This window comes from Camelus dromedarius, chromosome 12 (assembly GCF_036321535.1).
Source record: "Camelus dromedarius isolate mCamDro1 chromosome 12, mCamDro1.pat, whole genome shotgun sequence".
Taxonomy (NCBI): Eukaryota; Metazoa; Chordata; class Mammalia; order Artiodactyla; family Camelidae; genus Camelus; species Camelus dromedarius.
Genome location: NC_087447.1, coordinates 37,790,906 through 37,803,822, shown reverse-complemented (window position 1 = coordinate 37,803,822; position 12,917 = coordinate 37,790,906). Strand labels below are relative to the sequence as shown.

Genomic DNA, 12,917 nt, shown 5'->3' with positions numbered 1-12,917 from the left:
CAGTTATCTGGGAATTTAGCAAAAACTTTAATTTTTCTAAGAGTGCTGAATGCAGGAGATATTAATCTAATTAGCATTATAAGGAAGTTTTAAGGACCTGTATGTCTACTTCCTTTGTAGTGTGGAACAATGCTCTCAGACAGGGAGGAGAGAGCCAATTTGGGTCCTGTGAGTCTGAGCCAAGAAAGAATTTTAATCATCTCAGAGGAACCCAACCTGAGTAATTCCTTGACGTCATTCGCTGTCCATCTATCAGAGTTATCAGCTTGGGTCTGGGCCACCATGCTTTGCTCATTCTCTGGCAGGCACAGACAACTCTAAAAATATTCTCTAAGAAGGGACTTCTGCAGGTTAGATGTTGGCATCTCTATTTCTCTGGGATTTGGAGAAAAAAATCCTCCAGGCGGGTGCCCTGTGATGGGGAGTGGGAATCTGTTGAGGTCAAGTGCCCAGGGCATTAAATCTAATTTGGGGGCTCTACAATGACTATCTACATCTCCTACCCTTCAGCCAGTCTTCTTAACTGGCTTAGCAGAACAGAAAGCTGTGTAGATACATACATTTCAAGTGTAAACTCTAGTAGGGCAGGGAAAACCATCAAGAAGCACGGACCCCAGACAAGCTCAGGATTCTGAGTAATTGGTTGCCTCTGTTGGTGGAGGTATAGAATGGACTGAAAATTGGAGTGATTGCAAGCCTTTAAAAAGAGTGGTTAGACCCAAGATTTCCTTCTCTATCCTATGCAGTTAGATGACTGGGTACCAGAAAAGACTGGAAGATTAGCATAATGGATGGTAAAACTCTCTCGTCTTCATTAATCATCAGCTTATACTCTGCCCTCATCCCGTTGACCCTTGCAGGAGATTGGAGGACTCCTCTTAGGGCAAATGAAAAGCCAAGGGAAAGGACTTAACAGTTACTCATAGTTAATCCCCTCCCCGCCCCTAATAAAATAGTGAAGTTGCTTCTCATCTAATCACTCTATATTCAGGTCCATTCATGGACAACTCTACCATTCCCATCCTCTGATTAGTATGTTATTACCTCCCTCTTAAATATAAATCAGCAGCTGAGGAGAACTAGAAATGTGAGGGTAGCCTCTAAAATAACCTATAATTAACAGCTTTGGAGAGCTAAAAGATGTTCTACTCATTAAATAAAAACAGGAGGATGTAAAAAGTAAAACGGAATTTTTAAAAAGCTATTAGAAATTTTAAAATATGATCAAAATAATTTAGAAACAATATAAATTTGAAAAGTAAAAAACTCTCAGAAAGTTGAACAAAAAAGAGGAAATTATTAAAGGAATAAAACAAAAAAAATTCCCTGTATTGAAGAACACAAATTTTCTTATTGCAAGGGTTCTCTCAGTACTTAGAACAATAAATAAAAATAGTCCATACCAAGGCACATTATCAGGATATTTTAGAAGACTGAAACTGAGAGAGGGAGAGGGAGAAAGAGAGAGATCCTATATAAATACTAATAAAAAAAAGAATAAATGAAAATGGTTTCTCAATAGTCACACTGGAAATGGAAGACAAATGGAGACTACTTTCACAATTCTGAGTGAAAATGATTTCCAACTTAGAATTCTACTTCCAGAAAATCTATCATATAATGATGAGTTTGACTCCACCAAAATGAGGGAGTAAACCAAGAATGAGGAACAAATAGGATCTAGGAAAAGGAATAAACAAGTCATGGGCAGAAAGACAATTAAACAAATGAAAAGAGGACATTAAAACTAACTAAACTAAAAATAGAACTAAATAAAACTAAAACAAATGTACAAGGGAATGTAATCAAAGTACACTATGTGGCTCAGCTGGTCTTTACATAGTCTTAATAATATAAACCCTGAATATCTACTTGACAGAGATGATATTACTATGTTGAGAGGATGTGAGTAGGATACATACGTGTTTTATTTGGGTGGATGTTAAATACATCATTTTGTAATCTATGCATCAGGAGGGCAGGGGTTTTTGTTTCGTTCACTGTGAGTTGCTAGTGCTTAGAACAATGCCCGGCACATAGTAGGTCCTCAATAAATATTGTTGAGTGAAAATCTTTCCCCTGAGAAATATGTCTCTAAGGAAATTTGTAAAGAAAACACAGAGTAAGTTAAAGGAAATAAAAATAAACTTCAAAAGCTATAGCACATGGAATCTGTTTCTCCATAAAATTTAATAACTATCATTTTCAAAATTTAAAGGTAATTACATAAAATAGTTACACTGAGCATCGAACATTCGAGACAATTTAAAAGCGAAACATATTCCTGGGAAACCAATCTCTGTAAATCCTTATGCTAGTTAGTTTGATTGGGGATGCCTTGCAGCTCAGAGCAGTTCCAGGAAAATCAAAATGTAATTTTCTCGATTTAGAAAGCAAAGCATTTTATTGACTTTTCCTTCCATTCACTCACAAATATAATAAAAGAGGGGTTGAGGAAAAAATGCCTTATTTTGTTTGCAAGCTGGAGTTCGAAAGAGAAACCCTTCTTCTCACATCAGATCTCAGAAAGTTTTCTCCAGAACGCTGATTCCTTTTATTAAATAAAAAGAAGTCTTTGGATCAACAAGCTGCCTTTCCATTTAATGGATCTAAATTGGGGCCAGTTCAACTTGGCTGTGAATTTGCTGCTGATTCTTACTGTAGTGAACCCTTGGAACTGTCCATTCATTCATCCTCGAGCTCCCTCCCCCTTCACCTAACATTTGCTTGTGCACCTACTGTGCTCCAGACACTGTGCAAAGACAATAGTGGGGAAAGATTAGGGCAAACAGTTCTGGATGCTAAAATAGCCGTCCCCATGAGGCACCCAAGAAGAAACTGAAAGCTCAGAACCAGGTCTGTTTGTGTAAGAATGGGCCTCCAGGTCGGATGCGCACTCGTCTTTCTCTGTTAGAGCACAGGGGTCCTAGTCTCGGCAGCTTTTGTAGAAACTTTCACCGACTTTACCGAAGGCAGGATCTCCCTGGATTGTGGGCCACCCATCGCGTGCCTTTGGAGTGGAGGATTGTGCCTCGCTCGCTTGGTGGCGGCAAGGCTATCAGTCTCAACACTTCAAAAAGTCCTAGTGACACAGTCAGAGTCTTTGGAGAGGCTGCCAGCTTTCCAGCCCTTAGCCCCAGGAGTTTAAAGTTCTCCGTAAATTCACATTTTTGGGCCTCTGAGGAGGCCACCCCCAAGCCCCCACCCCAGGCCAGCTCCTCTCACGTTCTCAGGCTTCCCTGGCTCAGTTCCACACTGATAACTTGGAGCCTAGGGAGCCTGGGGTTCAGGGTCTGGGGCCTTCCGGGCCTTCTTTCTTACCCAGCCCCCGACACTGGCCCCTTTGGAGGGCTGGAGCGGGCTCTGTTCCCTGCCAGGCCTGCAGTGGTCCGAGAAGAGGCGGTGAAGAGGGCAGAGGCGTTAGTCAGCTCCCAGCTGCGCCTTTCCACACGGCAGGCCTTCCTCCGACCAGAATCCGGGAAAGGGACACAAAAATGTCCCCTCACATTTGCAGGGCTCTGGGAGAAGGGCCCCCAAGTAAAGGTCGCTTCAGTTTCACTGGCTGCGTCTGAAAGCGAACCCAACCATTTGGGTGCAGAGAGAGACAGTCCTAGTATTACAGCGGAACCCCTTAGCCGCGCTTCCAGGTGTGTGGGATTACAAAGGTCCTGGGAGCCCTCCTGCCCTGCTTCCTGTCCGCTGCAGACCACGGCTACGTTTTAGGCGCCGCGCTGCTTCCCGGTCACGCAGCCTCTGTGCCCCCTGCCCGCCAGGGGAGCAGGCCCTGCAAGAGTCGCCCAGTTCTGCGGCCCGGATTCCTTGGGGGTGTTATCTGGAGTTTCGATTATCCTTGAGTTGGAGGGCAACTCGTCCTCGCCCCGCAAACAAGATCCTGCCACAGAAAATAAGACCCAAAGGGCATAGACAGACGTCCCCAGAGCTCCTTTTTGACCTGTAGAAGCAATGGGTACCTGCTGCTGGAGTTCTGCTAACGTCTGGCTTCGCTGCCTGCCTCGCATCCTTGAACGAGGCTTCCTGAGAGGCTTTGCGAGCTCAGGAGGGCCCGGCGGGCGCTTTTGGGGTCGCAGCCACCGCGTCGTGCAGGGCCTGAGGCCCCCGAGGATGGGTGGCGCTCCCTAACTTCTTTCCCACTGCGTCTATCCCCCAGCCCACCCTACGCCCTTTCAGCCATAGCTGAGATTTTCTTCCTGCGCCCGCCTCGCGGACTCCACCCGGCTTTCCTTAAGGGAAAAGAGACAGGCAGAGTCCGTGCGCGTGCCTGTGCGTATGTCTATGTGCGTGCTTGGGAAACAATGTGTGTCCCTGTGTTTATAGAACGTGACCGTTTCCGAAAGCAGAAACTCGAGGAGTTGATTTTGGATTGGGGCGAGGTCGGTTTGCGTTGATGCTCGCTGCCTCTTTCTCGAACTGACAAGGGAGCGTCTGTTGCAGCAAGTGCTGGCGATCTGCGGAGTGTCGGTGTGTGAGTGCAAAAGGAAAGCGTGTGGCTGGGGTCCAGGTAGGTGGGCGCGGGGCGTGTGCCCCGCGGGAAGCGTTAAGTGCGCGTACCTGCCGGCCTGTGACTGCGAGTGGCGAGTGTGTGAACGTCCGAAGGTTGCCCTTGGGGCTTGCAGCACACGTTCTCCTTCATGGGTGGGCGCTGACCCCTGCCCCGCCCCCTCACCAATCTAGTGCTTCAGGGAAGCGGGGGGCGGGGGGGGGGGGCGCGCGCGTGTGTGGGGCAAGACAGGTAGTGACCAGCACACAGGCGTCCCGGCACAGCAACTTGGTAAACAGAAGGCAGAAGTGCCGGACAGCTGTGTAAACCAATTCCAGCGCCGCAGTGCAGGATCCTGGTTAGAGCGGGGGATGCTGAACCCGAAGTCGAGAATTCGGGGTAGAGAGGGATCCCTAGTCCTCTGTTCAGGCAATTCCTGCGTGGCCCCCTCCCCAGTCGTCTCTTCCGCTCCTACCCGTCCCAGAAAAGTAAAGCGAAGGAGGCTTGGTTGCCAGATTGGAAGCAAAACAACTTTTCGGGGGTCTGGGCAACAAACAGGGAGCGACTGAAGGAGAGTAGGGAGCAGAGAATATCCCAGATCACTCCCAGGTGATCCAAAGAGCTCAGTCTTTCAAGGACCCTCTTCCTCCACCATCCCCCTCTTCTGCTGTGCTCTGTTTCATCTGAGATCTCTCAGAATCCAAGTGACCCGACCAGGGTCCCTACTGGTGTGGCAGGAGAGGGTGCGAGGACACAGTTCAGGCACGAAGAAAGTAAGAGAAACTCTGGCCCCTCACTATCGGTGACACCAAACTGCCCGATTTGCTCCCACTTTCTGGACGTCGAAGTTTCTCCACCCTCTCCAAGCCCTCCCGCTCCCCAGGCAATGACCTAATTGCAAATGACAGCCAGAGCGGATGGTTCCCCTCCCTAGTGGACCGGTGTGGGGAGCGCGAACAATGACGCAATCGGAGCTGGGTCGCTCCTGGCCACTTGGGATTGGCCGTGCGGGCTCGAGGGGACCTCCCCGCCCCCTATCACTGACATAAGAGCAGAGAGCTCCGCGGGGAAGACGCCCACAGCAGGCGTTGTGTCTATCCGGGTGGACCGGCAGCTTGCGCTCTCCTGAAAGTCGAGTCGCCAGGTGAGAACTTTCCACTCCGCTCACTCTAATTACCAGCCTCTGGATTAGTTCATCCAGTTTGTTCCATCTGCCTGCCTTTCTCTTTTTGGCTTCTCATGGCCATCTCGGCCCCCCTATAGCCAGGTGTTCCTAGCTATCTGTCCCGCTCGGGAGAAGGTGGGAGGTTGGGGCTGTAAGCTCATTTTCTTCTAACAAGCGTCCTGGGAACCACAAGCATCCCCAGGGTTTCGCCTGGGCGCTGGAAGCTCTTCGAGCCCAGCTAGGCGGGTCTGCGGCCCCTGCACTGGAACCCGTCGTCAGCGTGCAGGATCCTGCCCGAGTTTGGTCTGGGAGTGTCCTGCGCAGTCTGTGTCCCGAGGGATCGCATTTGGTTCTGGGGCCCGTTGATCCCTGCATCTTCTTCTGAGGCACCTCCAGCCCGCGAGCATCCCTGGGGCATTGGCGCGGACCTGGGGCAGTGCAGTCACCTCGGGGAGCTGGCGCCCAGCACCTGCTGCTAAACCTCACTCCAGCAGAGGCGGGCTGTGCGGGCAGAGCCCAGAGACGCCAGTAAGCGGCATGTTAAATTATCCTCAAGTCCAAACCCACAGACTGAGAGGTTAGGGCTCCTTTCCAATTTACCCTTCCTGCCTCCCTCCCCCTCACACTGGCCGCGAAGTCCAGCCCAGGGGAAGGTGGTCCTAGATTTCTCAGTCCCTAAGGAAACAGGCACAGTGGGAAAGTGAGCCTCCCGCAGGGTGGCTCCTCACTTGATTCCTGCATAGAGCAAAAGGTGTGGATTTAGGTGTATGTGCTTGTGGCTTCTTGGCTTTCCACAGAACAGAACTAGAATCCCCCTGCCATCACCCAAGGACACCCGTTTCTGCTGTACCAAGCTATTCACTATAATGTATGTTTTGAGGTTTAAAGCAGTCTGCCTGGTAAATATGGAACTGAGGCACCGGGAGGTGGGGTAACCTGCCTGAATTCACAAGGCTGTTGTGGCAGAGGCCGGACTGGAACCTGGGACTGTGGGCTCCAGGCGGTGGTTGGTCCTGGTGCAGTGGTAACGTCATTCTCCCTTTACAGAGAGGCATCATGGGCTTCGGGAAATCCTCCCCCTTCCTGGCTTTCAGCATCTTGGTCCTGTGCCAGGCAGGCAGTCTCCAGGCAGCACCACTCAGGTGAGACAGCTGGAAGCCACGAGATCATTCCCCTTCCACTGCCCCTGGGATCAGACAGTTCTGTGCCTCTGAAGTCACAGCAGCAGGAGGCACCCTGTGAATCAACATCCTCAGGTGGACACTGGCCTTGAGCCCTGTTGGCTGGGAGTCAGGAGAGCCACATCTTCAGGGGATGCCACAGGGACCAGGAAGCCTGGCTGCTTATCCTTGGAAGGAGGCAGGCAGGGGCTCAGAGCCTGCACTGGGTTTGCTTCCTCTCTCCAGTTCATCTTTGGAGACCTTCTCTGATCCCTGGGCACTCAATGAGAAGGAAGGGCGCCTCCTGCTGGCTGCACTGGTGAAGGCCTATATGCAGAGGAAGACCAATGAGCTGGCGCAGGAGGAGGAGACAGAGGGCTCCAGGTAAAGCTCGCCACCCAGCCCTGGCATATTCAGGAGGACACATCCCAGAGAGGTAGGAAAACCAACATCTGATTAAGAGTCCAGCAGGCTGTCCTGGTTCACCAGGACCTGGGACCCAGCCATTCTCAGCCTATGTGGAAGACAGAGGTCCAGGTGCAGCTGGAGGATCTGGGGTTAGACATACTAAAAAGATCCATTCCTGGAAGCTGTTAGGAAATGAAATGGGGAGGTGTGGAATCACTTGCTCTGGGAATTGGTCTTGCCCTGCTGGAATGACCAGCACTGGATGAGTTAGGATTAGTAAGTGTGAAGCCATTGGATGGACCTAGGATATCTCAGGATGTTTTAGAAATTTAACCTGTGAATGTTGTTCTTTCACACTGGCAAGGCGCCTTCATTGCACATTTGCAAGGTGAAATCAAAGGCTGTGTAGAGGGTGGGGTCAGGTAGAGCAGTGTCTGAGGTAGGTCTGGAGCCTTTAGATGTGTCAAATCTGCAGAGATGTGCATGTTCTCATGGGGCCAGACACCCTTCCCCAGCCCCATCTCCCTGCACACCCTGAGCTTGGAGCTCACACCAGCAGAGTCACGTGTTACACCTGCATCCACCCTGAGAACCTTTCTGCAGAGCATGAAGTACTGAGCAGCATGTGGAATGCCAGAAAAGGTCACCCCTTCCCCACTACAGCCCTTCTCCACACTGCCCTGGCTCAGCAAACCTCCAGGTTTTCCTAATGGAGGATGTATGAGCCGCCCTCCTGCCTGCCCCTCCCACCTCTGCTCCAAGTGTCCCCTCCCTGGTCTAACCTTTTGCATGCCTGCACCCCCCCCCCCCGGGGGTAGCCCTGGTGCATGCTATTGTCTGGCATGTCTTTCCCCTGCAGCCTGGACAGCTCCAGAGCTAAGCGGTGCAGTAATCTGAGTACCTGTGTGCTGAGCGCGTACTGGAAGGACCTGAACAACTTTTATAGATTGTCTGGCCTGGGCTTCCGGCCTGAAACGCCTGGCAAGAAAAGTGACATAGCAAGCAGCTCGGAGAGGGACCACTTCTCCCATTTTCGGGTGCTCCAGGATGCCAACTGAACTCCTTCCACTCCTTCCTGGATTTCCTTTTTTTGTTCCCATTGATGAAATTAATGCATGCAGATTTCCCTCTGATTGCTCTTCGAGCTGGTATGGGTAGCTTTGCTTATGACAGAGAATGCTGGGGGCTTCAGGATGGAAAGAAAGAGAGGGGGACTCACAGACAGGGTTAGAGATAAGAGAGAGGGAGGGAAGCTTCTGAGATCCCAGAGGATGTCATAGCAGAGCCCTCCAATTCTTCCTTCGGCCCTTGTGCCTCATCATTGATGAATAAACTGACTTTCTAAAAGGATGCGCTTTGGTGGTCATTACTCTGGTCTCTGTCCAAGGCCTGAGAGTGCCCAGGGCCTGTGCTTAAAAGTAGCCTTAGCCTCAGGGTAGCTGGATTCAAAGCTTGGTAAGGGTCCCTGTGAACCACCTCCAGCAAGAACAGGTGTGCTGAGGAGCAGGTAAGCACTTCTGGAGGAGGATGCTGCAAACACTCTGCTCTGAACCCCTTCCAGGTAAGTCTTCAGGGAATTTTCATTTTTTTCCAAAGAAAGTGGTTTTGTTGGTGCTCATGGCTGGGGTATGGCCTCTGTATGCTTCTTGACTGTTCGGATGGGGCTGGGCCTTTGCTGACTATTCCTTCCTCGTCCCAAAGGGACTGTATATAAGGGGTGATAAGTGTAGGGTTTTAACACTTGCCCCACAGCTTAGAACTGGTTTTTTTTGGTGAAGGTCTTTGGGCTGGGCTCCTAGCATAGGCTGCCAGGTCATTTTCCCTAACAGTTTTGATAACTGCTTTTAGGAGAAACACTTATTCTTAAGTGGTGTGTGGAAGAGCTGTGTTCCTCTTTATGAAAGCCCCGAGGGATAGGCTCCAGCTCCAGCCTCTCACTGACAGGCCTTCTCTTCTTTCTCCTTCCTGCAAAACAGCATCACTGCCCAGAAGAGATCCTGTAACACTGCCACCTGTGTGACCCACCGGCTGGCGGGCTTGCTGAGCAGATCTGGGGGTGTGGTGAAGAGCAACTTCGTGCCCACCAACGTGGGCTCTGAAGCCTTCGGCCGGCGCCGCAGGGACCTTCAGGCCCGAGCAGCGAAATGACTCCAGGAGGAAGGTGACCGCCTCGTACTGTTGGATGGGAGGGGAAGGAGGTTAGGAGGTTAGGAGGTTGGAGGTTAGGATCCATATTTTGAAACCCACCACACCTGGCAGGTTTTTCAGATCTTTTCTCTCTAATAACATTCTTCTTCATGAGGTAGTGATTTCCTTCTGCAACTCAGCTTGAAATCAGAGCACTAGGACAGGCTGCAGAGAAGCAGTGTCATCTTTCTGAGAGGAGAAAAAAAGAAAACTCATTGGGTTCAAGCTCAGTGGTAGAGTGAGTGCTTTGGTATGCAAGAGGTCCTGGGTTCAATCCGCAGTGCCTCCGTTAAGGGGGAAAAAATACCAAAAAAACCTTACTGGATTCAGAAAGGGAGAGTCTTACAAATTTTAGCTTAGGCCACTCATCATTAATAAATCCAGATTCAGAAAGTCCTCAACTCTTGATCAGTGTTCACAGATTTAGACCAGATGGCTATAATCATAACACTACTGCTAATATTAACAGTGACCATTAATTATATTGTAATCATTTGCCTTAAAAGCCTGCTTACATCTCACGTTTGTAATTTGCAAATGTCGTTCAAAGTACTTCGATAAATTTGTTCTTTTTTTCAGTAATAATTGTGGTTATTTCCTTCTTGTCTTCTTATTCTCCTACTTCTCCCTTCTTCTTTTCCTCCCCCTCTTCCTCCTCTTCTTCTTTTTAATTTTCTTTCTTTTTCATCCCAGGTTACCATGAAGCTGAACTCACCACTTCTATTTATTTCTGTTGACAACAGTTGGTGAGAAGGCCCCATGGAAAATATACATGTTTGCATCCTAATAGATATCAAAAAAAGCACCTTTGTCACTTGAAAGAAATGAAACTGAATGCAAAATAAGCTAATTCCATATTTGTTGTGCATCTTTTTTATATTTGATTCTATGTGCAGTAAATGTGATGGCATATCTCATTAGCTTATCTGGGAGCAACTTGGTTCTTTGAAAACTGTCCTGTTGATCATGGCAGCTTTGCCAGATCTTAGGGGGACATTAAATCACTGCCTCTGTGGCCTCTGGGGACACATGGTAATGGTGATGCTATGCCTTGTTGTCTAAGAACATGATTGTATAATTTGTTTAAGGAAATGTTAATATTGTGCCATTTGTGAACTTCATTAAGATTAAAGACATATTTTGGATACACTTGTTTCAAGACCCTGACGGTTCATTTCAGATTGTTTTCCTATGTGATGATAACAATAACAATAACAATAACAATAATAGATGTATTTTGAGTGCTTACTGCGGGCCAGATGATGTTCTGAGACAGTGCTTTATACCTATTACTTCGGTTAATCTTCATGACAACTCCATGGGGCTAGATTCCATTATCATTTCCACTTCACATGTGGAGAAACAGAGGCATGGAGAAGTGCAGTCCAAGGTCACATAGACCAATAGTGGCAGACACAGGTGCTGGTTTCCAGAGCATACAGTTGAATCCACTGCAGTATATGCTTCTCAACAATGGCTCCCCATATTTTCCAGAGATCTGTGAGCCACTCTTTGACCTAGCTGCTTCACATGGTAGACCCTCAGATTTTGAAGACAAATGCAAAATTTAAATCATACAAACAACCTAGTCTTTGTATGATAAAATGAACCCTTTCTACCATTTACTTGGTGCTATAGGGTCAATCCCCCCACAATTCATGTGTTGAACCCTAACCCCCAAAGTGGTGGTATTAGATGGGGCCTTGGGAAGGTGATTAGGTCACAAGAGTGGTCCTCTCATGAATGGGGTTAGTGCCTTATAAACGAGACCCCAGAGAGCTCCCTTGTTTCTTCCACCAAATGAGGTTACCATGAGATTACTGCTGTGAACGAGGAAGTGGGCCTCCCACCAGACATTGAACCTGCAGGTGCCCTGATCCTGGACTTCCCAGACTCCAGAACTGTAAGAAATAAATATTTATTGTTTATAAGCCACACAGTGAGTAATATTTTGTTATACCAGCCTGAATGGACTAAGACGCTTGGCTTCAACAATGCTCAATTTGTTGTCAATGTTATTAAATCTCTGAGCCATCTACTCTCCTCCAGATCCCCCCCACCAGTGTATTATTATATCAACATATCCATAAATATTCCCCCTATATCTCCAAATGGGGAAGACTCTTAAACATAACCGTAATTCCATTTAACAACTGAATAGTTCAAATCCCTCAATTACCTTACATATATCTATATGTATATATATCATATACATTAATCACATGTTTCAAATGTAAAAGCTATACATACGTATAAATAAAAATGTAAATCAGGGCTCAAATTAGGTCTTCACCTTGCTGCTGGTTGCTATGTTGTAAGGCTCTCCTAACCTAGAGATTCCACTTCTGCCATTTTTCCCCCCTGCAATTTAGTTGTTGGAGAGACTAAGTTATTTGTCCAATAAAGTTTCCCATATCTTGAATTTTGATAATGACATCCCTGTGGTGAGGTTTAACATGTTCCTTTATCTACTGTATTTCTTGTGAGTCTATGAGTGAGGGAAAAGAGAAGTGGAAGATGAGCTCAGAGAAGTAATGGGGAGGATGGATCATGTAGGACTTTGTAGGGCATAGAAAGACTGGGGCTTTCTACTTTCTATCAGCCAATTTCTAGTCTGTAAAACAGAAACCACATCAGTGCTTTTAACAGAAAGAATACTGTAAGAAATTGACTAAGCAGGTAAAAGAGTACTGAAAAGGCAAAAGAGAATGAGAAATAGTGCAGAGACAAAAACTAAAAGAAGCAGCTACCATCCAGCTAGGGGACCAAGGGAAAGTTGGGGCAGGGAGTGGGGATTAGAATCTAGAAACTTGAAGAAGGATTCTCAGAACACTGAGGAGGGAGGTCGGCTGATGGTGGTATTTTTGAAGGGTGGGGGGAGGCAATGAGACTGTTCTAGGGGTGTGGAAAAACAAAACAAAATTGGTAACTGGAACCAACTTCCCTGGCAGGGTGAAGAAATTCTGTGGGGATGCTGACAGAGGCAGAAATCAAAATAGAAAGGAGCAAGTTTGTTCTTCACGCCTTCTGGTCTCCTTTTAGGACCTCCAATTGGCAGAGCCTAATAGGGATCCACTGACAAAGGAAAATGTGTTTTGCAGAGTCCCAGCCCTAGCACCTCCTTTTAAGCATATAATTAAAAATTTTTATAGGTAAAAGCGTTTTGGGGGGCATATAGTTCAATGAGTTTTGACAATACATTTTAGTCATGTAATCACCACCACAATAAAGGTACGAGATAGTTCCATCACTCCTCAAAAGTCCCTCATGCCCCTAAACCTTCAAACCCTGATGACAACTGTTATGTCTTCTGTCTCTATTTTTTTTAAATCATCTTTTTAACTTGAGATATAATTGACATACAATGTATTAGTTTTAGGTGTACGATATAATGACTTGATGTATGTGTGTATTGTGAAATGATCACCACATTAAATTCAGTTAACATCCATCACCACACAGTTAGTTTCTTTTCTTGTTATGAGAACTTTCAAGCTTT

At 47.5% G+C, this 12,917-nt stretch overlaps 1 protein-coding gene across 1 annotated transcript; it reads left to right on the top strand.

Moving 5' to 3' along the window:
* Positions 1–5,593: 5,593 nt before the first annotated feature.
* Positions 5,594–10,569, top strand: CALCB (calcitonin related polypeptide beta). Its single transcript, XM_064491859.1, has 5 exons — positions 5,594–5,642; positions 6,713–6,805; positions 7,070–7,207; positions 9,208–9,392; positions 10,112–10,569. The coding sequence occupies exons 2-4, from the start codon at positions 6,720–6,722 to the stop codon at positions 9,377–9,379; spliced, it is 396 nt and encodes a 131-aa protein (XP_064347929.1). The 5' UTR covers positions 5,594–5,642; positions 6,713–6,719; the 3' UTR covers positions 9,380–9,392; positions 10,112–10,569.
* Positions 10,570–12,917: the final 2,348 nt, after the last annotated feature.